Source organism: Ochotona curzoniae, unplaced genomic scaffold, assembly GCF_017591425.1.
Source record: "Ochotona curzoniae isolate NIBS_2020 unplaced genomic scaffold, NIBS_Ocur_1.0 contig_3432, whole genome shotgun sequence".
Classification (NCBI taxonomy): domain Eukaryota; kingdom Metazoa; phylum Chordata; class Mammalia; order Lagomorpha; family Ochotonidae; genus Ochotona; species Ochotona curzoniae.
The window spans coordinates 1,565,532-1,590,597 of NW_024465859.1; the positions used below are offsets into that span (position 1 = coordinate 1,565,532).

Below are 25,066 nucleotides of genomic sequence, written 5' to 3' on the forward strand. Positions count from 1 at the left end.
ATGGACAGAATGCTAATTTCTTAGGTGCCAAGAATAACACTATGACACTAGATAGTTGCTATTTTCCTAGTGCCTCTGAAGAACTTTATTGTTCCCACTTTTGTGTCATGACTTTGAGAGGTAACAGAGTATGTTACAATCCCAATCAACATATGGCCAAAAGAAGCAATTAGCTTTATGTGTTAAGTAACCCTTCACTACATTATTAGTGGAAAGTCAGAAGGGAATTAAATTGTGTTCGGTATAGGAAACTTTCCCGAGGGAACATCTTGACATTCATTAGTGCCAGCCAAAAGACAGTGAGGTTGAAACTCTTTCTAGCAAAGGAAGGTCATTTCAACTTTCCTCTTGAGGGAGAGCACAGGAGATTTTCTTGAATTCTAGGTAAAGCCCAAGATAAACCTCTTCATTTGGGCTTCATGTGGTCTTATGGGCTAGGAGCATAATACATGTCGCTTCAAATGATTTAGATTGGAAATTCATTCTTCTACGTAATTGGGAAAGGTTCCACGGAGTCCCTTCAGAGTCCTGTCTTCATCCTGGTAAATAAAAATCCAATATTGCTTTATAAGTAGTGTTGTTGAACTACCACATCACTTTGTGTTAAGCCCTGAGGGCTTTATCTGTTAGTGGGAAAATCAAGTTCTTCATAAAATATTGACCAGTGTTTTAAACAGACAGAAAACTTGCCAGCAAGAGTGTTCTTAACCATAGTTATGAAAAAATAAAGGTTGTATCTTGTGAAGAAAATTTCTGATGTGAGCTGTTGATTCAGTGATTGGCTTTCACTAGGAGTTTCAGTTGCAGTCTGCATTGCTCATTCCTCTTCAAGCAGGCTTTATGTTTGGGTATTTAATTTTGTGTAGTATCATATTATAAAATTGGTACTTACACTTTAAAATAGATAGTAATAGCATGCAAAATTCATATAATTTTCTCAAAACAGCTTAATAGACAGTAAGTAAACTCGAAGCCTCACAAAATTACTAACTGGGAATTAGATTTCCTTCTGTCAGAAGAATATGTATATTTTTAGGTATTTGTGCAGTGAGTGTTTTATTTGCATCTGATAACGACAGAAGTGTGGTAAGCTTGGGCCAATTATATCAAAATCAACTTAAGCATTAAATCATGTGCTTATCAGAAGGATGGTACTTGATCTAATTAATTTTCCAGTAATCAACTATTTTTCCATCTCTGTGAAATACATCTATCTGATTTTACTGTTAGTGAGTTATCTGCCTGACAGATTCAAACTTGTTATGTTGCTATCTTTCCTATGTGAAAAATACCAAGAGGAATTCATTTTATGTTTTCTTTCCTGCTTCTTACATAAATCTCATGTGGTGGGGATTGTGAGCAAAGGTATGTGAAAAAGCATTATTGTGTTTCACTTGTTTTTATTGACTGGTTTCCCAAGGATTATTCTCATAATGTGTCAGTTTTGATATTTTCTGTCTGGACTGTTCAGTTTTGCAAATTACTCATTATAGACTTGCTGTAATAGGGCTTTTAAAACTGTCTGACTCCTCCTGTTCTGAAGTTAGTGCCAGAGAGGCTTGATTCCTATATTCACACATATGTGCATACAGTCTGTGGAGTAGGCACCTAACATGGTGCTTCCCTAGACGCTAGAAATGCTGATGTGAAGAAGTCAAGCCTTCAAAGAGCTTACAGTCTAGTGACCCAGTAGGAGTAGATGGACAGTGAAGAGCAACTTTGGGAGAGTCATCTGCTTGGAAAAGGGTAAAATAATGTAATTGATGAAGAGTGCATAGGTGGAGTTACGTGACATTAGATCATCGAGGAGTGTCTGTCAGGCAAGAATGGAACAGCTGTGCGGAAACTGCAACAAGAGTTTCCTTTCCTGCACACTCAGCAGAAACAGTTGTAGTAGCACTCAGCAAGCGCTGACGTTGGATGGATGAGTGTGCAGGACTCAGGATGGATGAACATATAGGACTCGGGGACAGCAGAGCGTTCTGGGTCCTCTGTCCTTGGCAGCGGGGTTAGGCAAGGCTTTCCTGGCTGGGGCCAGAATGTTGGAGAGCCTGGCGGATGGTAGTCCGGTTACAGTGTTGCCTGCTGAGGGGCTGAGAATGGGTCTCCATGGGCCATACAAATGGAAAAGGCCTTGAAGATCAGCAAGAAACCAACATATGGGGCTGTTGGGAAGTGTTAAAAAGTAATATACAAAGGGAGGACGCGCAAGGCCAGCCTGAAATAACAACCTAAAAGAAGAGCTGCTGCTCTCTAGTGACATTTTCATTTTCTCAAATCTCTTCTGTACATTGGGTAAATCAAGCTAAATGTCTCAGGAGAGGACTAGAAAAGTACCTAATACTGGGTTAGGTGAAGGAATAGGGGGTTGTCAGCTGATTCTCACAGAAAAGGTATTAGATGCTCGGCAATAGATTCTTTTTATCTTATTTTTGGTGAAGTAAATACTTTCCACAGATAAAATCTTACCAATTACATTTTCTGTTTCTGGTTCCTGAGCCCATTTCCAATTTCCTGAGTTTATGCTGAACCACGTAAGTCAAACTTTTCTAAATGCAAGGAATTATTTTTGAAAATTAAATGTTTTCTCAGATTTTTGAACAATTTACATAGAAAATCTGTGGAACTTTTAGAGAAGCTTAAGAATTACACTTATATTCTAAAATCTTTAATTGTACAATTTTAGTGTATCATACAAAATATAATTTCTTCAAAAAATTTTTAATATAAATGGTTTCTAAATGGATCATTAATTCACTGTGTAATATCAGGCTAAATAATAACAGAAATGAATGCTGCTAACTCCGTTTTTTGTTTTTCTGTATTTGTTGTAGTTTTTCAATTGAGAAAAAGTGACCAAAAAAAAAAAAAAAACAGGTTAAAATGTTCAAAGTTGTGAAACTTGAACACAGAACAGATGTTGTTATATGTTGGAACTGAAATATCACACGCCTAGGAATATTCCATGTGACAGTAATGGCATAAACAAACAAACCTTGTATCCCAAAGCACAAATTTCATCCCAATGAATTTGATGGAAGGCACAGCATGTGCATTTAAATGGGTCATATGAAATGGGTCATATGGAACTCTGTGTTCTCAAACACCCCGTGAGTTTCACAGAATTCAGCACACATTGTGTAACAAAGGAGTTAAATATATCATATCTCATCCTCACCACAATCCTTGCACGTAAGAACCAGATCTCCCCCTTTCAATATGAGGAAACGAAGATCCAGAAGCATTCAAACCTTGATTATAGTTGCACAGTTATTTAAATGTAGAACTGGAATATGAATTCAAGTCTGTTTAATCCCAAGTTCATGGTTTTTTTTTTGTGCTGTAACTCAGTATTTCAGGTACCTCAGCTTTGCAAACATGAAAATCGCTGCAGTTATCTTTAAATTTTTTACTGGAATGTTAGGGTGAATAATGTTAGCCACAACTGCAGAAAAGCCTTTCAATTTCAATGACTTAAAATAACAATTTTAATTTTAGTACATATTGAGTCCAGCTTGGTATGACTAGTTGGCATGTCCACATGTCAGCATTTGGGATGCAGAATCCCACACTTTGTGGCTCTTCCCAGCTCCAGGCCCCCATGTCTTCTCCAAGATGTTTGAGGAAATGTTTTTACAGAGAGAAAGGCCTGAAAATGACTTGCATTCCTTCCACTCACATTCCATGGCCACACTCAAGTTCAAGGGAGGCTAGGAAATGTGGTTGTGAGTCTAGTAGGAAAACAAAGTGGGTGCTGCAGAGTAAACCAACAGGACTTCTTTTTCTTTGCTAAAATCAAATTATGAATTGTAATTTATTTGGGTGAATTATATTTTCACATTGTTCTATCAGAAAGTAACAAAAGAAACCTGATTGACATGTGGATGAAGCCACCGGATCTGAAGTTCTTTGGAGTTATCTAAGGAGGCTGATAGCACTTATTTCACTATTTACCCTGCAAGCATTTGCTGTTTCTGTCTTCCTGTATTTAATTTGCTTAGAAATTATAACTTGGTTGGGTTTTCTGTTTGGAGAAGCAGTATTAGGAGTGGATCAGTAACACAACAGTAGGTTTTGTGGGTTCAAATCCCAGTTCTATCAGTTACAAGCTGCTCAAACCAGACAAGTTCTTTAGTCTTGCATGTACCTGTGTTATTGTGAGATAGAGTGAGTTAACATTTTAAAATCCTTTGGTGCAAGGCTTTTGCACATTAAATGCTGTGTCAGTTGGCTGTTGAGTCTGCTGTGTCAGCTCCACTCTGTTCTTCATTCAAAACAGGTTTGTAATGTCCTCTTCTTTGGAAAGTGTTCTCTGACTGTAGCAGAAAGAATTTGCCTACCCTGCCCTGTTTCCACAAACCATTACATGATATTCATTAGTGTTCAAGGGGTATGCATGCATACTTTTTCAGGCATTGGGTTTGAGGGCAAGAGCTTGGCCATGTAAAATTCACCTGAATGTGTCCGCATAGTTATTACAATGGAGGACACATTGTATTTGTGGGAGTGTAGCTAATGGGACGGAAGCATTGTTAACCAAAATACTGTGCATATCAGAAGATTCTGTTTCCTCATTACAGCAGATTAAGTTCACCATATTTATGTTAGCCTTGGCATTCTACTTCACCAACTTGGGCCACACTACATTGAAATGACAGGTCACTGGTCACTGTGTCCTTCTTTGCTTATGTGAGCCTCTACATACACCTTACCTCCTAGATCAGCAGATTTTTACTAATTTTTTAGCTGATTATATTTGTTTCATACACAGAAAACAAAGCTCATTTTGTACAAATGTGCAAAGCAAGAATATGAGAGCTCCATTTCTAAGTTTATGGTATCAGCATCGCTGTGAAATATCATTCATTCCTTCACAGTTGGTTGGATTTGCTGTTGCCGCCAGGCATGTGAAAGGAAGACACAGCCAGCAGCTGCTGGCCAGTACATAATATAGTTTTGCCTGTATTTTCAGTTTACATATATTACAGGGATGGGAAGGGATTTTTGAATGCTATTTAAAATCTTTTAAAAATTGATTCATTCATTTATTTGGAAGTCAGAGTTGAGAGAGAGCGAGCGAGCGAGCATGCACTTCCACTGCCAGGTCTTCCATGTGGGCAATGGGCCCAAGTATTTGAGTCATCTTCTGTTGCTCTTCCCAGGCCATTTTTAGGGAGCTGCATAAGAAATGGTGTGGCTCAGGTCTGGCATAGTAGCCCAGTGGATAAAGTCCCCACCTGCATGTGCCAGGATCCCATATGGGTGCTGGTTCTAATCCTAGTGGCCTCACTTCCCATCCAGCTCCCCACTTATGACCTGGGGAAATAGTCAGGAAAGTCCCAAAGTCTGCACCTGTGTGGGAGACTTGGAAGAGGATCCTAGCTCTGGCTTTGGATCAATACAGGTCTAGCCGTTGTGGCTGCCTGGGGAGTGAATCAATGGATGGAAGATCTTCCTCTTTGTCTTTCCTCTTCTCTCTATATCTGCCTTTCAATAAAAATAAATCTTTTAAAAAAAGAAACAGAGTGGCTTGAACTCAAGTTAAATCTCTTATGTTGTGTGTCAGCATCAAAGCTGGCAGTTTCATCTACTATACCACAGTTCCAGCCCCAGTTTTAAAATTTATTTTAAAATGGTTTTAATCTTAGAAAAAATTGTAAGAATGGTATAATGATCAATCATAGGCTTTTTGATCAGATTCTGTTTTCTCTGTCCCTAAATAATGTGTGCATATTTATAGGTGTATGTACTTACTTTCACAAATTGTAATTATTTTGAACCCTTTGAGAATAAATTGCAATAATGAGTCTCTACCCTTGAATACCTTAGTGCATATTTCCTAGCAATGAGATATTCACAGTTCAAATATTAAAATCAGGAAGTTAGACATTCTTACAATTCTATTTCTTAATCAACAACTCTTATTCAAATTTTCCTATAGATGTCCTTTATGCTTTTTTTCCTTCCTTTCACAGAACCTAATCCAGAATCCCATCTTATTCTTAGGTTTTATGCTGCTTTGATCTTTTAAAATCTGCAACTGGTTCTCAGTCTTTCTTTATTTTGGTGACATTGACATTTCAAAGAGCACAAGCAGTTATTTTGTGGAATGTTCTTCAATTTGAATTTGTCTGATGTTTTCTTATGATTAGATCTCCTTCATGAGAACTTAAAAAAAAATTCCCGGCATATTGCTATATTTCTCTCTCCTATTTTTTGATTATTCCTGCTGTCTGGACTTCCTCAGCAAAGGGCTGCTGGGAAGGGATCATCCAGCAGGCCTTCCTTGGCATCTGGAAGGGATGCTGGGAGGGCTGCATGCCATAGGATATGATGTATGCTAAACACCATGCGGCATTAACTGATTTTGGAAGTTCTGAGAAGCTGGGCTTCCCAACAACTGAAGTACAAGGAGTAGGGATGGTTATGGGAAATTAGATAACAAAGAAAATTGACCTTTCTTTCTTTTTTTTTAAAGATTTATTTATTTATTGGAAAGTCAGATATACAGAGAGGAGGAGAGACAGAGAGGAAGATCTTCCTTCCGATGATTCACTCCCCAACTGAATGCAACAGCCGATGCTATGCCAATCTGAAGCCAGGATCCAGGAACTTCTTCTGGGTCTCCCACACAGATGCAGGGTCCCAAAGCTTTGGGCCGTCCTCAACTGCTTTCCCAGGTCACTAGCGGGGAGCTGGATGGGAAGTGGAGCTGCTGGGATTAGAACCGGCGCCCATATGGGATCCTGGTGCATTCAAGCTGAGGACTTTAGCTGGTAGGCCACGCCACCGGGCCCAAAAGTTGACCTTTCAATTGTCCCATTCTTTATTCATTCATAAGCTTAATAACTTTTGTCACTGGCCTGCTGCTTGTTGGGGTCATCTTCTAGCACATCCAGCACCAAAGAGAAAACTTTCAAATCAAAAGCTCCTTTTACTCTGACATAAGTCACAAGTCCATCATTCTAATATTTCAGTTTATCAGGATATTGTAGGTATAGACAGTGGTAGAAAGTCCAACATCCTATAGTCAAGATATATTTAGCAGTTTTATTGGGAGTACTTTTATTCAGGATGGAGATGCATACTGTAATGTATCTTCTCTTCTTGATATGTTAATATTCATTATACAGCTTTTCTAAATGAATGTACGTATATACAGATTTAATTATACATCAATTGATCTTACATTTTGCATGAAGCTTGCCTTATATTAGAGAGAACTGTTGCTGAAGGACTATATGGTTGTAATAAAATGCGGGAAAGTAGCAGGGGGAGGGGAAATAGGGAAAGTAGAAGGGGATATCCTGAGCCTATGGAACTGTATCATGGAAAATAAAAATTTTAAAAATGAAGGGTAGGATAAATGATTCAACAACATTTTCAATTTGTTAGTGAAAACCTTTACAAAGAATTGCTTCTGCCTCTTCACCTAAATAGAGTAATTTCCATTCCTCTTGTGATATTTATTAACATCCAACCTAATTTTTGCATCATTATCTCCATAGTGCATAAATAATTTTGCATTCCACTTTCTCCAGTGAAAAGTCTATTATATATTTTGTTGTGGTTTTTAACTTGCATATTTATCATTCTTAATGACTGTAGTAAGTTCTTTTGAGCTTATCTACTATACATACATTTATCTTTTGTTGTAAATTTGGTTTGTTTTTAATTTCTCCACTAATGTTTAGGGAAAAGCCATTTTTTAAAAAAATGTATGGCCAGTTCTTTTGTTTAAGCTGTTTTGACAAATTATTTCATTGGAATTGTTCACTGGGCACACACACACACACACACACACACACACACACACACACACACACACACACACATTGTATTCCTTTAGAGAAACCATAGACTGCCTTTTTAGAGAAACTTCTTTTTTCCTTGAGTATGCTCTGAAACTGAGTTCCTAACAGATAATTAGTAGTGAAGACCTGATCTGACTGATCTGTAGCTTGAACTGCAGAATACTTTGCTCATTGTTGCTATGCACCACCTGGTGGAGATGAGGAGGACAGTGGCCTATGCAGCTGAGATGTAAGGTTGCAACTCCTGATTGCAGTTGCTTTGCAATCATTCTCTTGCTCTGATATAGTTGGACAGTCTTCAGGTCTTGTATCTGAGAACCACTGGAAGAATACATCACCCTTTGGCAGGTGGCTGTCGGTTGCCTCCTATCAGTAGGACTGATTAGCTGTCCAGGCCTCTGGGCACACCTGAGGAATGATTCCTCAGCGGTTGTTCTGTGTGTGGACTGAGAAAAGTTGTAGTGGCAGGGATTCAAGGAGGAACTGAAATCACTAGGTCACGCCATCTCATCCTACTCCAGCATCTTTTGAGTGTACACTGTGTGAGGTAGTCGCCAGGGTATAGAGTGGAGGCATGTGATCAACTGGTGGGTACAGGGACTATTGCTAAAGAGGATACAGATCCTGCGGTTTTGTAGTTGACTTACTGAGCCTTGACAGGCCTGAAAAATTGACACACTCAATATTTTGGTCAGATCTGTAGAGAATTTCCAGCTTTCTTGAGGTGTGGCTGATTTCTTGTTAGTCATATTTATTGGTATATCATATGACTTCCTTCATGTACATAACATATTACTTTTTCCCTATGGGGTTAGAAGTTTAATGCTTTGTTTCCGCTTGCTTAGTGTGGAGCTTGGAGCACAAAAAGTGCTCAAACTATTTTTGACTAGTTGATGACTCCAGCTCCTTGGTTTTTGAAACCAAGTGTATTATCACCTGGGAAACAATTATGCGTGTGTTTTAAGTGTTCTCCAAGAAATGAATGGTAGCTAAGTACACCAACAGCAAGGAGTAGTTGAATGCAAAGGGAGCTACACAGGCTTGGAGTTAGGCAGGTGAGTGAGGGTTCTTATCTCAATTCTGCTGTTTTTTCATGTGTTAAGTTGGTTGACCAGGTCGCATTTCAGAATCTCAACTTTCTCACCTGTAGTTTTGAATAAACTACTTTACTCCCAGGCTTGTTCTTAAGTTCACTGTCTTAGAGCTGACAATCAAAAATGCTACCCTCTTCTTGTCTCCTCTGTCTCCTCTGTGATAGTAAGGCAGGGGCGCCCTCTCCACATACCATGCTCAACCAAGAAGCACATCTCTGCATTTATGTTACCTGTCATTTAAGATGCCGCATAGTGGTCCATCTTTTCCTAACAGCAGTAAGTGTTAAGTACTTGAAGCAGCATGTGCACACTTTGATTCTGCCTGGAGTTTGTTTAATAGTAACTGTTCTTTGCCTACACAGGATATATGAACGGGTAATAGATCCTCCAGAGACCAACCTCCCCCCAGGAAGCAATTTATGGCTTGGTCAGCGCAACCAAAAACATGGCTTTTTCAAAGTAAGCACTAACGTGTGTGTGTGTGTGTGTGTGTGAAATATTTGGTATTCTGTATTGTTCAGGATGTGCCTGTTATAATGATGGGAAGAACATGGCATAATAGTAATGAATGATGCTTATTGGTATGATGTATTATGTGTCATGTGCTTTTCTATTCACTCATTTAATTGTCAAAACCATTGTGTGAAATGAGGGCTTTGAAACTCATCAGAATAAGATGAATTGTTCAAGGTCACACAGCTCAGAATGCTGCCAGGCATGGGTGATGAGCAGTGTAAATGATCCTCCAAGTGTGTCTGTCTCATTGACCTGAATTCTGAGGGGCTTGCTTATGATAATCTTCAAATTGGGTAATATTTTCAGATAATATGTTATTTTAATTTTGAGAGATATCTAGATATATAGTAGGAACATATTTAAGCTTTTTGAGCTTTGGTTTTCTTGTCTGTAAAGACAGTAATAATGATAGCTAAATTATTATATTCTGTAGAAACATGAAAACACAATGATAAAATGAAACACTTAAAATAGTTGAAATACTTAAAAGTACCATGGAATTTTAAGAGATGCTTGTTTTTTCAAATCATGTCATACTTTTGCTTCTGGCAATTCCGTAGACTAGATACTGTAAGCATCTTCTTGCTTAAAAATGCTTGTAAGTGCTGGATAAAATGCAAAAGCAATATTTCAGAAGTCATCACTACATTTACAAGAAAGAAAATCTTTATGGTACAAATATACAAGGCAAAAAAAAAAAGAAGAGGGTGTTTCCCAGTATTAGGAGCTTAGACTCTTATGTGTATTTTTTCTTTTAAAAATATTAAGATTTAGCTAACAATTATATTTAATTGTGTAAATGCATTTTTGTGATCCCTGAAAAACTCTTCAGAAAAAAGATTTTTTATTTGGTAGACAGTATTAAAGAGAGAGATGGGAAGGAAGCTGAGAAAAATAAAAAGGCGTAGTTGGATTTATCTTTTAATGCTGTTTCTCTCCGCAAAAACCAACTAAGGCTGGACTGTGCTGGGCCAAAGCCATGAACCGGGTGTATCATCCAGGCCTACTCTGTAGGTGGCTGGTGCCCAGGCACTTGGGCTGTGTTTTGCTGCTTTCTCATGTCATTAGCAGAAAGTTGTACTGGAAGCTGAGCATCCAAGACATGAGTAGGTGCTCATACGGGATACCGGCCTATCAGGAGTGACTTAACTTGCTTTACCACAGTGCTACAGGCTGAAAATGACTTTTGTCATTATATTTAAGATAAAGAACTGTCCCATCGCCTTCACAAATTCTCAAATACCTTTTTTTGTTTTCTCTCTCTAAATTTCCAGCAGCCAGTGACTGGGTTTCTGATCATTCTGTTTTTCAGAATGTTTTATGGTTGAATCATTTTTATATGTATATATTTGTTGAAATATGTATGTTGGGATTCACCCAGAATTTTTGGGTGCATATGTAGTTCATTCATTTTTTTTTTCTGTTGCCAGCAGTATAATAATTATGTTGTATGAATCTACCACAGGTAATCAGTTTTTACTTGAGGACATTTGGGTTATTCCAGTTTGGGCGATTATGAATGAAGGCATAGCTACAAATCAGAAGCTATCCCATTTTGTATTCTATCAGCAATATGTAAAAATTTCACTTACAGTCTTATATATCATGAGTTTGGAATGTCAGGAATATCTTGGATTTCATGCATGGTATTAGGATGGACACCTCTGAATTAAATCTAGGACCCAAAAATCATCTACATGAAAAGTGTGGTAGAAAGTCCACTGTGTAGCAATGAGTGTCATTCCCATAGCCAGCTTATCACAATCTCATCTCTAGAAAAAAAATACATCACTGATTATTTTAATCACAACCTTGTCTTCATAAGACCTATAACCTAGGTCTTGGTTCACAGTAAGTAGTCCTATTTTGGGTAACTGTAAATTTCTAATGAAGAAAATGCAGCTTTTCATTTGACAATGTTACCTGCATGGCAGACTTTATAGGATGCCAATAGATTAAGTCTAGAAAAATGTCAGTTTTAGGATGGCACTAGCAACAAGTGAAAAAAAAATCAGATTACTCAGTTAGCCTTAAAGGGCTTTAGAAATTGGAATTATGGGTTTATTTTAAAATTCTTGTTTGCAATGTTCAAAGAAACAAGTTAATAAATTAAGAAATGTATGATGGCTGGAGATGAAAAATATGACTAGGGATATTTGAACCAAAATGCATCTCCAGAAAAAATGAAAAAAATTAAGTCATTGAAATGAAAAATAAAAAAGTAGTGAAACTGCCAAATAGTAGAATAGACACAGGTGAAGAGAGCATTTGTGTAATTGAAAATATTGTCCAAGTAATTACATAATAGTTGTGCAGATGGATATTGAAAATAAATAATATAGAAAAAGACATTGGTGTTGAGGCTGACTTCTTGGATAAAGCCTTCAAAGCAAAGGCAACAAAAGCAAAACTAAACAAGTGGAGCTAAAATAAGAAGCTTTCAAACAGCAAAGGAAATAATACAGTGAAGAGACACCTAAATAGAATGAGAAAAAATATTTGCAAGGGATCTGTCTGACAAAATGTTAATATTCCCACATGTATCAGCAACAAGAGACCAGCCAGTCCAGCTGAGAAATGGGCAAAGCACTGCAACAGAAAATTCTCCAAAGAAGAAATTCAAAGGATAAATATATACAAAAATGTTTAACATCACTAACCATCATGAAGTACAAGTTAAAACCACAGAATCACCTTACCTTTGTCAGAATGACTAAAATCAGAAAGAGAGAGTGTAATAAATGCTGGTGAAAATTTGGACAAAGGACAACACTTAACCCCTGTTGGTGGGAGTGTAAATAAGTGTATTCACTGTGGAAAACTGTGGGACATTATAAAAAATAAAAAAACTAGAAATAGACTTAATATATGATCCAGCAATCCCACTATTGGGTATATACCCCCAAAATTGAATAATGTTCAGTATTGTTTATGTCTTAGGAAAAGGCAAAGACGTTTTATCCCAATTTCAGGCCCTCTGTGATAAAATTCAGAGTTAAAATGGGACTCATGTCTCCTGCCCCAAGACATGAACCTATAGGTTCAATCTCTCCAACCTCCAGTAGAAAGTAGAGCCAGATTCCTAATAGAGCAAGGCAGGAGAGAAAGCTCAGGATCTCTTCCTGGAGCCTTCAGGCCAGTTTGTTACTAAAGCATCTGGCGTCTGATATATCCCAAAGACCTCTACCTCTTGGCTGATGTTTGAGGACTGAGCCTTTGAACTTCCTTGGCATTCGATGGAACCCTGCCCTCTCAGGGCTACCGTGAACTCATTTCAGGATGTGTCACTGTCAGCTTCATTTGGGCTTAGACTAGTATCCCCTTGGGATTTTGTAGGAACTGATGGCTATGTGGCCCAAATGAGATCCAGGCTGGCATCAGTTTAAGAGGTCAGGGACCTACCTTAATTATCTCTTTCAGCCATAGGCAGAAGACAGGTAACCACAGAACTGTGTCATGAGACTCACTGCTGGGCTAGTTTAGACCAACACCAAGCAAATCCTAATGGTTTCAATCTCTAGGCAAGTGTGTCTGTCTAGAGGCTCTTGCCTTGCCGCAGTATCCGGTGGATACCTGCAGCTCAACAGCAGATGGTCTGTAGCAAGGTGGACTTTGATCCCACCCAGGGACTGCACTGATCTCAGGGTGCTCTTGCCTCCTGGTATGATCTAGTGTTATGTCACTGGTAGACACAGGACATTGGGGTATGAGCCTTCCAGAGGTTCAGGGATTTGTATAGCAACAGACCACCATTTCTAAAGCATTTATTTTCTGATCACATCAACTATAGATTTGAGACATATTTGAATTTGGGGGATACTGCAGGCTGAAATAGTGCATACCTGGGGAAAACCTCAGGTTACTGTGAAATCTGGTGGTACAAGACTTTTTAGAATTTCTAGTATAGCTACAAATAAAACCAGCTTCTTTCAGCTCAACATTCAGTGCACAGATGATTTTGTGCACTGCGAAACCAGTGGCATTTAGGGAATCATGGTCTCACCTAACACTGCTTCACAGGCAGCAGATTAACCACAATGCTAGAATGAACATTTCAGAATAGCTGTTTTAAGCAAGTTGAACACACTTTAAAGCAGCAGGGAGAAAAATGTTTAATGTTGAAGAGAATTGGTACAAAGGTTGACTTTTTAAGCTAGAATTTATTAGTCCACTAAATGAAATTAAAAGTGTGATGGAAAGCGCCAGTAACATAAGAGATCAAATAGAAAACAGGAAGCAGTGAACTCAATGGCTATTTGAAAATATAAAGTTGGCGAAGAAAAAGGAAAGAAAAAAGACTGAAGATAAATGGAGAAGTTTGGATTAGCTTGAAAAGAGCAAATTTTGAAATTATTGGAGGACTGAACTAAGTCTAGCAAAAGAAATAATATAATCAGACACAAGGTGGTAACCTAGTGGCTAAAGTCTTCACCTTGCATGCACCAGGATCCTATATAGGCACCTGTTTGTGATCTGACAATCCTGAGTACCATTCAGCTCCACATTTGTGGCCTGGGAAAGCAGCAGAGGACGTCCCAAAGCCTTGGGACCCTGTACCCACATGGGAGACCCGAAAGAGGCTCCTGGTTCCTGGCTTTTGATCTGCTCAGCTGAGGCCATTGTGGTCACTTGGGGAGTGAATCAGCGGATGGCAATCTTCTTCTCTCTACCTCTTCCTCTCTGTATATTTGACTCTCCAATAAAAATGAAAATAAATCTAAAAAATAAATATAGAATCAATCTCCTCATAGTGAAAGATAAAGCCAGGATTCTCAGTTTTAAGAGAAAAAAAGATAAAACACAAAATACCTTACTGCATACTTAATATACTTAACTTTACAGGTCAGGATGGAGTGAGATGAGACTTTCACAATACAGTAGGAACAACAGCAATTACAATATTGGCAACAGCCAAAAACTACTAAGAATATTGTTCTGCTAAAAAAAAAAATCGTGTTCAGAAATGAAGGAAAGATAGACTGTACGAGCCAAACAAAATCCGAACAATTGTAAATACATCAGACTTAGCACTTAAGTGCTTAAGGAGGTTCTTTAGAGAGAAAGGGACATTGACAAGGAATAAGAACATATCAGAAGCTAGAAAACTCACAGTAAAAGTAATTGTATCAGAAGATAGAAAACTCACAGGTAAAAGTAAATGTGCCAAACCTTCGAGTGTGGTATCAGCAACCCATTTGGGGGCTGATTCATGTACTGGCTGATCATCTGCTAATCCAGCTGCCTGGCTTACAACCTGGAAAAGCAATGGAAGATGCCTCAAGTTCCTGGGACACTGCATGTATGTGAGAGACCCAAAAGAAGCCATGGTTCCTGGTTCAGATCAGCTCAGCTCCAGGCATTGTGACCATTTAGCGAGTGAACCAGCAGATAAAAGAATTCACTGTCTCTTCTTCTCTCTGTGTAATTCTACTCTTTAAATAAAAATAAATAAATTTTAAAAACAAAATAACTGTAGAGACTGATACCACAGAAATACAAGAGATCATTAAAGATAGTGCTAAAAAAATTGTGTGCCACCAAATTTGATAGACCAAAAGAAATGGACAAATTAGTGGAAATAAGTATATTACCAAGGCTGAATCAAGGAGAAACAGGATACCTTAACAGACTAAGTGAATAATAGCAAGATTTAATCAGTAATAAAAAGTCTCTTATCAAGGAAAAAGCCCAGGGCTAGAGGGTTTAATTCTAGCATATATTTAGAGAGGAATTAATACTGATTCTTAAAATATTCCAAAAAAATAAGAACAGGGAGAAAATTCTTCCATAATTGATGAGGTCACTGTTATTACTCTGATACCAAAATCCAGACATAAGAATGGCCAGTATGCTAACAATAACAGCAAAATGCTTAATACTTAATGCAAATCAAAACCACAGTTTATCAAATGACACAAGTTAATGGGTGTTTTGGAAAGGGAACTCTTGCACACTGTTGGCAGAGAAGTAAATTAGAACAGCCGTTGTGGAGATTCCTTGATAAAGTACAGCGACTATGACATTTAGCAGGGTAATTGACACGAGGGGTGGACATAATGGCTGAACTGGCTAATTCTCTACCTGCATGTGTGGGATCCTTTGTGAGCACTGGTTCATATTCTGACTACTCCACTTCCCATCCATTTCCTGCTCATGGCCTGGGAAAGCAGTGGAGGATGGCCTGAGTCCATGGGGTCTTGCACCTGTGTGGAAGCTCTTGGCTCCTTCCTTGGAGTAGCTCACCTCCCACCATTGTGGCCATTTAGAGAGTGGACTGGTGCATGAACAATCTTTCTGTCTGTCTCTCCTCTCTGTAAATCTGCCTTTCCAATAAAAATAAACAAATCTTTTTTTTTTAAAGCAATTGGCATTGAGGGAGATACTTTCATACCTGTGTTTACTTCAGACTTAATAGTAAAGTAATGCAAATAACCCATGTGCTCATCAGCTGATGAATGAAGGCGAAAAATGTTACACAAAAACACACTGGAATGCTTGTCAGCCATAAAATAGGATGAAATGGTGTATATAAACAAAAGAAGGAACTATAGGTCATTGTTAAGTAAGTCAATCATAGAAAAATAATTTTTGCATGATCTTCTTATGTAGAATCGATTAGAATCAACTTTATAGCAAAGAGTGTCTTGGTGATTAGTAGATCCCAGAAATTGTATGGGAGAAGGAAAGATGGTACAAGGCTGTTTAGCAATACTGCATTGGAGTTCGCTAGGAATAAGAAGTTCTGATACCCTGCTGCAAAGCAGGGTAGCTACTGACCTAGAGACAGTGATATGATGTGTTTTTAAAATCAAGAACAATTTTTTTGAAATTTGTACCATGAGGAAATGATAAATCTTTGGGGATATAGATATGTTGTTCTGATTAGACATTACAAAAGCTATACAGATGTCAAAAGTCACATGGTGTGTTATAAATGGATATAATTTTTTGGCAATAAATTTTTAGAAGTATGCTGTTAGAGGCACTTAATAAAGGCTAATATATAAGCTGTCAGTCAATATAGGAAGGAAGTATGATCTCGTTGGTCATCAGGGAAAGCAAAGTCAAATTGTGTTCCCACTGAATATCCCGTAAGAATGACAAAAATAAATAAGCCTTTCAATACCGTGTATTGTCAGAGATGTCAGCAACTGGAATCTTCATTTACTGCTGGTAGAAGTGTAAATTGGCTTTATGCACTGCGAATGTTTTTAATGTAGTATATCAAATAAAAATGAACATGTGTGTCACATTGATCAAACATAATTTTTCTGTATATGACTTTTAATGATATGCATTAATACACATTAAAACACATGTACAGAAATGATTTTGAAAGTTATTTACTTTGGCACTGACATTGTGGTATAGTAGAATAACCTGTGATGCCAGTATGCAAAGGAGATACTGCCTGAAGTCCTGGCTGCTATGTTTCTGTTTTAGCCCCATGCTGTTGCATCTGGGAAAGTAGCAGAATGTGGCTGAAGCTTTGGGCCCCTGCACCAAGCAGGAAGAGACAGGAAAAAGGTCCTGGCCCGGGCTTGGCTGTTGTGGTCATTTGAGTAGTGAACCAGTGAATGGAAGGTCTCTATCTCTCTCTCTGTCTCTGTTTCACCATCCCCACCTACATCTCTGTAACTGTGCTTTTCAAAGAAACAAATATATTTAAAAATATTTACTTATGTAAATAAATACATTTTATGTAATATATAAATTATAAAATGTATAAATACATTTATGAAATAAATACACTTATCTTACTTATTTGAAATGCAGAGAGACAGAGATCTCTCATCTACTAATTTCTTCCCGGAATGCCAGCAACATTTGGATCAGGCAAAAGCCAGGAGGCAGGTGTTCCATCTGTGTATCCGAATTGGATACGAGGGGTCCAAGTAGTTGGGCCATTAGCTGTTGCTTCTTAATGTACACTTGCAGGAAACAGGACTTGTGAGCAGATCTGGGACATGAACCCAATGACTGCTTTGTGAAATGTGGGTGTCCCAAGTGCTGTTCTAACCACTCCAAATGTCACTCCATCCTATAAAAAAATATAAAGACAAAGCAAATATACCTGAAAAGCTGGTATGTAAATTGTAGCATCTTTTAAGAGTATAGCAATTAAAAACATTAAGTTGTAACTATAGATGAATTTCATAAGCACCAGAATAGAAGGAGACAGAAAGGAATGTATACACATCAGTTTATTGATATAAAGTTCAAAAACAGGCAAAACTTATCTGTAATCTTGTAAGTCTGAGTGTCTGTTTTATTGAGGGGATATGACTGGAAGGCAACCTGAGGAGGACTTTTTGGATAGTGTCTTTGTTTTATTTATTAATTGAGATAGAAGTTACAGTGTGTTCAATTCAGTTCATTAATATTTTCGCTTATGGTTTGTGTAGTTTTGAGTAAGTATGGAATTCTTTAATACAAATATTGTTTAATGTGCATATGCATGGTAGTTAGGTACAAGAAAAATGGGTAAATATTACATCACAGAGTAATTTTTAATATATTTATCTCAGCAATTTATAAATTAAGGAAATAAAACATTTTGTAATCCGTATGAATTTAAACAGCATACTTAATAAACTTACCTAATGTCTTCATATAAATTTTGTAATCAATAATGAGCATATCCAGCACAAGCAGTTCCATGAAAATTGACTACATCAAAAATCACAGAAAATAAATTTGAATAAATTTTGAAGAATGCATAAGCAATGTTCTGAGATGTCAATGAACTACATTAAATGTGAATGAAGAGATGACTATCTCTTCATTTCAATGTTTATAAATATGACATTATTCCTTAAGTTACAGGTCTAGAAAAATGTAATAAAATAATTAATGACTAAAGCAGAAAGAGGATAAAGATCTTAAATATCAAGCTAGTGAGACATTGATAAATAATTCTGAACTGGCAATATATATCTTTAAATGCCTCTGTTAGAAAAGATAGCAGTGTAAATAGCTAATTATCCAAAATGGGAAGTTATAAAATAACTTAAAAATAGTCCTACAGAAGTATAAAAAATTAACACAATAATGAGCCAGATGCAGTAAGTAAGATCAAGAAAGCCAAATTTTGGTAGTTTGAATAGATGAATTTAGAAGTTTGAGAGAAAAATAGTGAGAGAAATTATAAAGCTATACAATAAGAGGCAACATAATAATATATTCTTTAAAACTTTAAAATGATAATAATCATTTATTAACAACTGTAGAGCAGTAAAATAAAAAATGTTAGACATTTTTCTAAAAACATGTAAGTGATCCAAATTAAGTTTAGAAAGGAAAACCCTAGATAGTGTTAAAGTATTGAGCTGATTACCAAAATTCTATTAAGTTAATTAGTTTTGATACATAGAAAATTATGACCGAGCATAATGGCTTGAAACAGCAGCAGTGTCTGGCAATTTTTTTTTAAAGATTTATTTTTATTATTTTTTTTATTGGAAAGGCGGATATACAGAGAGGAGAGACAGAGAGGAAGATCTTCCGTCCGATGATTCATTCCCTAAGTGAGCGCAAAGGCCGATGCTATGCAGATCCGAAGCCAGGAGACTTCTGGGTCTCCCACACGGGTGCAGGGTCCCAAAGCTTTGGGCCGTCCTCGACTGCTTTCCCGGGCCACAGGCAGGGAGCTGCAAGGGAAGCGGGGCTGCCGGGATTAGAACTGGCATCCATATGGGATCCCTGGCGTGCAAGGCGAGGACCTTAACCACTTGCGCCACTGCGCTGGGCCCGTGTCTGGCAATTTGGTTGCCAATTTGGGCTGAGCTTAACCAGATGATTCTTGCATTCTCAGTGAAGGCACTCGTGCATCTTTGGTCAACAACTGGGATTTTCTGGGGACTGGTTGTAGGAGAATGACCTTAGCAGGAATGACTCTTTTCTGCTTGGTGTATTCCTTCATTTCCTAGAAGTTCTAGTCCAGCCTAGTTTACATGATGGATGAACATGGTTACCAGGCAGAGTAATAGGCATAACATCTTGAGACCTAGGCTTGAAGCTTACATGCTGTTACTTTGCCACATTTTTAAGGCCAGAGTTGGTTACAAATCCAGCTTAGCTTCAAGAGCATGCAAAATTGATGCTGCCTGTGAAATATGCTACAAATTTACATTGTGCAAGGTATGGACACCGTGAGAAGCAAAGGATGGGGATCATTTCTACAATCTAACATTTCTCTGTACCAAATAACTACTTGACATGAGTTTTATAGGGGAGTTCTGGTACATATCCAGGGAAATAATTGCAGTCTTACATAAGCTCTTCTAGAGAAGAGAGAGTAGGTGAATATGTCAGCCACCTCACCTCATGTTGTGAGACAAAGTGACAAGGCTTGATAAGGAACAAGTTTTGCAAGCCAACTTATGTTTGAACACAAATTAAATTAAAACATTCTAAACAAAGAACAGTTGTCTCTTCTTATAGTCCATGAAGAACTGGTGTCAGGATACCTTTGGGTATCAAATCTGCAGATACTCAAGTTTCATGTAAAACTACATATCTGTATATAGCCTGCATAATTCTCTCATATACTTTAAAATATCCTTAGACTACTTACAATATCCAATACAAAGTAATGTTTTGTAAATAGTAGTTATACTGTATTGTTAATGGAGCAGTAGAAGGGAAGAAGTCTACTAGTTCAGTATAAATGTACTTGCTTTTTCCCAAATATTTCAATGCCTGGAGTTGAATTCATGGCTGCAGAATCTATGGATATGGATATTCTATTATACGTGCAAGTTGCATCTTTCAATATGCTTGTGTATGTATGTGTGTGTGTATCTGTGTGACAGAGAAAGATATTTCAACAATGAAAACTTGTAAAAGCTTATTTATATAATACACCATGTTAATAGAAAAAAATGTAATGGTTGTCTTAAGTGGGAGAGGTAGAAGAAGCATGAAATAAGATCCAATAGTGGCTTACAATTAAAAAATTCTTAGCAAAGTAGAAACAAAAGGGAGCTTCATTAAACTAAAAAGTATATATAAGCACATTAAATATATTTTAAATACTAAGGATCTCTTTTAAAATCAAAAATAATACCAGAATACTTAGAATATTTCTATTACATTATATCAGAGGCTCTTATGAACTAAATAAAAACCTTAAGGATTGTTAACAAAAAATGTAATTATTAACAAATCATATACCTGTGAACGTGGAAAATAGAGTCCCCAAATTATTAGCCTTACCAAGAGATTTCAGAAGGACAATCAAAGATAAAATCATTCACTGTGCAAGCAGACAATAAAAGGGCAATTTAATTTTATAGTACCAAAAGATAAATCAAGTACTTAAAAATATAGAATCTATATATGAAATTAATTAAAAATCTTTTAAAAACTTCAAGGAAGTTCTTGGAGAAGAAAACTTACAACATTAAAAATGTCAAATATTCCATAATTATTCCATTTTTATGAATGTGGTATAAATTTCCACTAGGATATTTTTTTTCTTGGTTCTGCAAAGTGATTCTGTACTTCTCCTGGACGACTAGCGACCAAGAATAATTAAGATATTTTCTGAAGTTGAAAATAGAAGTTAACACATCTGAAAGTTTATTATAAAATAGCAGCAATTAATAGAGTATGGAATTAACAGCTGATATCAGCACATGAACCAAAAGATCAGAATAGAAAGGCCAGAAATTATGCCTTCATTGGATGTGGAAATGTGGAAACTTTGTAACTGAAGTGACTTTGCTTACCAATGAAGAGAAGGTGGATTCATCAGTAAATGATTAGGAACATGTTATTAGAATTATTCATGTTGATATTATATACTCATAACACTAATAGAATTTATGTTTCTGTGTACTGTCAGGTAAAACTTTCAAAGTATTTCTGGATGATATACACAAAAATAAATTACAGGGATGCATGTTATGCGGGAGTGAGTAATGTCATGGCCAGTGATGCCAGAATCACAGTTGGGCAGTGTTGTGTGTCCTGGCTGCTCCACTTTCAATCTAGCTCCCTGCTAGTGATCTGGGGATATAGGCAAAAGATGGCCAGAAGTGCTTGGGCCCCTACTACTCATGGGAAACTTGGATGAAACAGGCTGCTCCCTTCAGCCTGGTCCAACTTTGGCCATTGTGACCATTTGGCAGTTGAACCAGCAGATGAGATCTCTCTCTCGTTCTGTCTCTCTCTCTCTCTCTCTCCTCTCACACACACACACTCAAAATGAATAAGTCTTTAAAAAATCTAAGATCATAAAGGTATATTCCTATGCTATTGTCTTTTGAAATTTTCAAAGTTTTGCTGTCATTTAGGTCCTTAATTCAAGTACAACTGCAATTTATTTTTAAAAGACTTATTCATTTTGAGAGAGAGAGAGTGGCATCAGTCCAGGATTGAATAGAGAGTTGCTTGGTAGGTATCCTTGCAGAAATATTTCTCTGTGTAAAGTTTTGGTGAACTTTGTGCAGGATTGTGATTTTTTTGGTGACAGTTCGAATATTAGGCAATATGCATAACAACCCTATCTTAATGGCCTCTTGACTCCATTTTGTTAGGATTTGCAATAATAACTCTTATTTATTTACTTATATAAGGTGTGTGTGTGAGAGAGAAAGAATGTGTGTGTGTTTTCCTTTTTCTGGGTTACTCCCAAGACACTTGCAACAGCCAGGGCTGGGCTAGCACTAAAGTAGGAGCTGGGATCTGAATCTGGGTCTCCCAAATGGATGGCAGGGACTCAACTATGTGAGACATTGCCTTTTACTTTCCGAGTATGCATTAACTGGCAACTGGATTGGGAGCAGTCAAGACTTCACCAAGTCAGTTTGATATAGAATGCAGACATCACAAATGGTGTCTAATTCAGTGTACCTTAATGCTATCCATACAGCAATATCAAATACCTGTTCCAGTGACTTGATTTTGATTTTTTTTTTTTATTGATTACACCGCACTATGTGACACAGTTTTACAGGCACTGGGATTCCCCCCTCCCCTCCCCAAAACCTGCTCCCCACCCCCATGGTGGATTCTTCCATCATGTTGCATTACCACAGGTCGAATTCAGTTGATCGATTTTGATTCTAATAAATGTCATAGCATGAGATATCATTAACCTAGAAAAAAAATCACAATTCAAAATTTGAAGTTTGATTTCTATTGGGTTTGCTTTGCTATTGCATTATCATATAAAGAAATCGTGAGGTAAATAGTTGTTAGTTGAACACCATCTGTATTCTTATGTTGAGTGAATTCACAAGCTATGAATATTTTTATTGGTAAAGCAGTATCCATGTCTCTCATGAGAGCAATGCAGAGTATATGACAATATGTACTGGAAGCATCTGTACATAGGAGGTTTATAGCACAAATCTGCATGTCTCTCTTTCTTGTGTATTTAATGCTTCCTATATGGCTAAACAGGAAACTATGAAAATAATAATCACCTGTCCTACCTCTTAGAGATTTTGGTTTAAATTGGTAAGATGAAAGAGAGAGGGAGAGAAAACACTTGGTCCCAGAATCTCTCCCAGCCCAATGAGTACATGATTCTCTTTGTATCTAAGAAAATTTTCACTTAGCAGCACTAAATACTAGACACAAGCAGCAGATACAAAGGCTGTTCAGAAACATTGGCAGACATTTTGCTGCAAAGGTAAGTTGTGGATGAGGAAGAGAGAACCAGCCATTATTGAATGCTTCTTTATTCTAAACCTTTTCTGGCCCCACATATATTATCTCAGTTAATTACATCTCCTCAGCAGAGAATCCTAATGAGTTAACTATCATTATCTCCATTGTGTAGGTCAGTCAATGGGACTTAGCATGATGAGAAGCTTGCCAAACTCATGTAGTGATGGAATTGAGATTTAAACCTAAGCCTTTTGATTTCCAAGTCTTTGCCTATTCATTCAACTAATACTTATTCAGAGCTTCCTGCACAACCACAATTCCCATCATGTTTTCTGGGACAAAACTTCATTTAACTTTTCTGAGTCTATAGTCCAAAGGAATGAAAGTCCTGCTGTAAAGCTTCAGAACGTGATGGGATTCTACTATCCTGTCTTCTTGGGGGGCAGTGGGAATAGCCCCATTAGATGGCTCTTCATGGGGCTTGCTTACCATCATGAAGCTTTCAGAACTCATTTATATTTTGCTTAGAGCCCTATGTGACAGATAGTGCCTCTGGTCACTGTTTTGTCAGTGAGATGTCTGGGTTAGGGCGAACAAGTCAGGGTCTCCTTACTGCAGTTATCTCTTGATCCATTCAGTGCTGCAGAGATTCTCCCTGAAAAAGAGGCAGCTGTTTTCCAGGTGAGAGTCAGCACAACTTCAAGGTTTTAATATTTATTCTATAGAAGCTGCTTCCCGCAGCTAAGAATCACAGCTGATTTGTTGCTGCAGAACTAAAATGGTTATAATGTGTTTTCAGGGTAAAATAATGATATTCTCCATTTAAAATATTAAAGTATCATTGCAGAGATTAAGTACGAGCAAACACTTCCCCTTTCTGGGGCTCTGGTGGGTCCTTATGGATGGTTCAATAAAATTACTGCTGATTTAAGAGCAGATGATGACACTCCTTGCCTAGCACCAGGTTCATGAGCCCCGATTATTGGGTAGTTCCTGACTGAGGCAAGAAACACAAGCTGGGGATTTCTTCAATTTAAAACAGCACCCATTGAAGAAAATGGCTCTCTACTGATATGAATCTTCTGATTATTATAGATTTTATTGTCAAGATGGTTGTCTATTCCCTCCATTTTTGTTTGATGTATTTAAGTTGATTAAGTTGATTAAGATGGTAACACAGAGAGAGGTAAAGGGAACCAAGCTTAGGTGAGCCACAGGGAGTCATAGGATGCTTCAGGGGTTGAGTGTTCTGACAGTTGATAGTTGAGTCTGATAGTTCTGATAGTTGAGGTCTCTGTGAGAATTCCCATCTGAAAGCTTTTCACACAGTTCCCACAGGCCAAGGCTGTCTCTTTCCACAAATGCCCTGCCCCAGTCACTTGGGATCCAGTTACTTGGGTGTAAATCTATTTCATTACCTGGACATCACTGTTTTCTTTAACTGCTGAGTTGTTGCTTGGAAGTAAAATTGATTACAATTTTTTTTAGTGCTACAGCTGTTGTTTTATACCTCAGCTGCTTCTGATAATTCCACAGATGGTAAACATATGTTTATAGGAACATAGAAAAGGAAGCTGTATTGAATCTTTCCCATCTTTATTTCTTATTTTTCCTTTCATGAAGAAAGTCAAAATCACAGAAATGAATCCTATGTATTTGCAGCTTAATATTCCTGTGTGTTAAAACTTGAAACAGCAGGATAGTTAATGATATGCTAATGTGCAGACACTTTTTATTGATCATAATGAAAGTTGACAAGTGCATTTCTTGGCTTTCATGCTGGCTGGAATATTTTATTAGCTATCTTCAGGGTGGAAATACATGATTGGTCACGTTTTGAAAATCTTCCTTCTGCGTTTCCAAGTCTACTTTTTGTTAGCCTGTTGCCAGGCTGGGTCCCTGCCAATTTGTAAACAGAACACATCTTCCTTCACATATTTACATGCCTAACAGGAAACTCTGCCACCCATTTTCCCTTTCCTTTTCAAAACAATTTGCTTCAGTATTTTAGCATTCAAAGAA

The 25,066-nt window shown here is 37.4% G+C and overlaps 1 protein-coding gene across 3 annotated transcripts in view; it reads left to right on the plus strand.

Moving 5' to 3' along the window:
• The window catches only part of NELL1 (neural EGFL like 1), an 824,967-nt gene that overhangs the window by 152,782 nt on the left and 647,119 nt on the right, over positions 1 to 25,066 (plus strand). For all 3 annotated transcript variants that reach the window (XM_040980278.1, XM_040980279.1, XM_040980280.1), the window contains one exon: positions 9,271 to 9,367. In XM_040980278.1, coding sequence (XP_040836212.1) covers positions 9,271 to 9,367 — 97 coding nt within the window. The remainder of the gene's footprint in view (positions 1 to 9,270; positions 9,368 to 25,066) is intronic.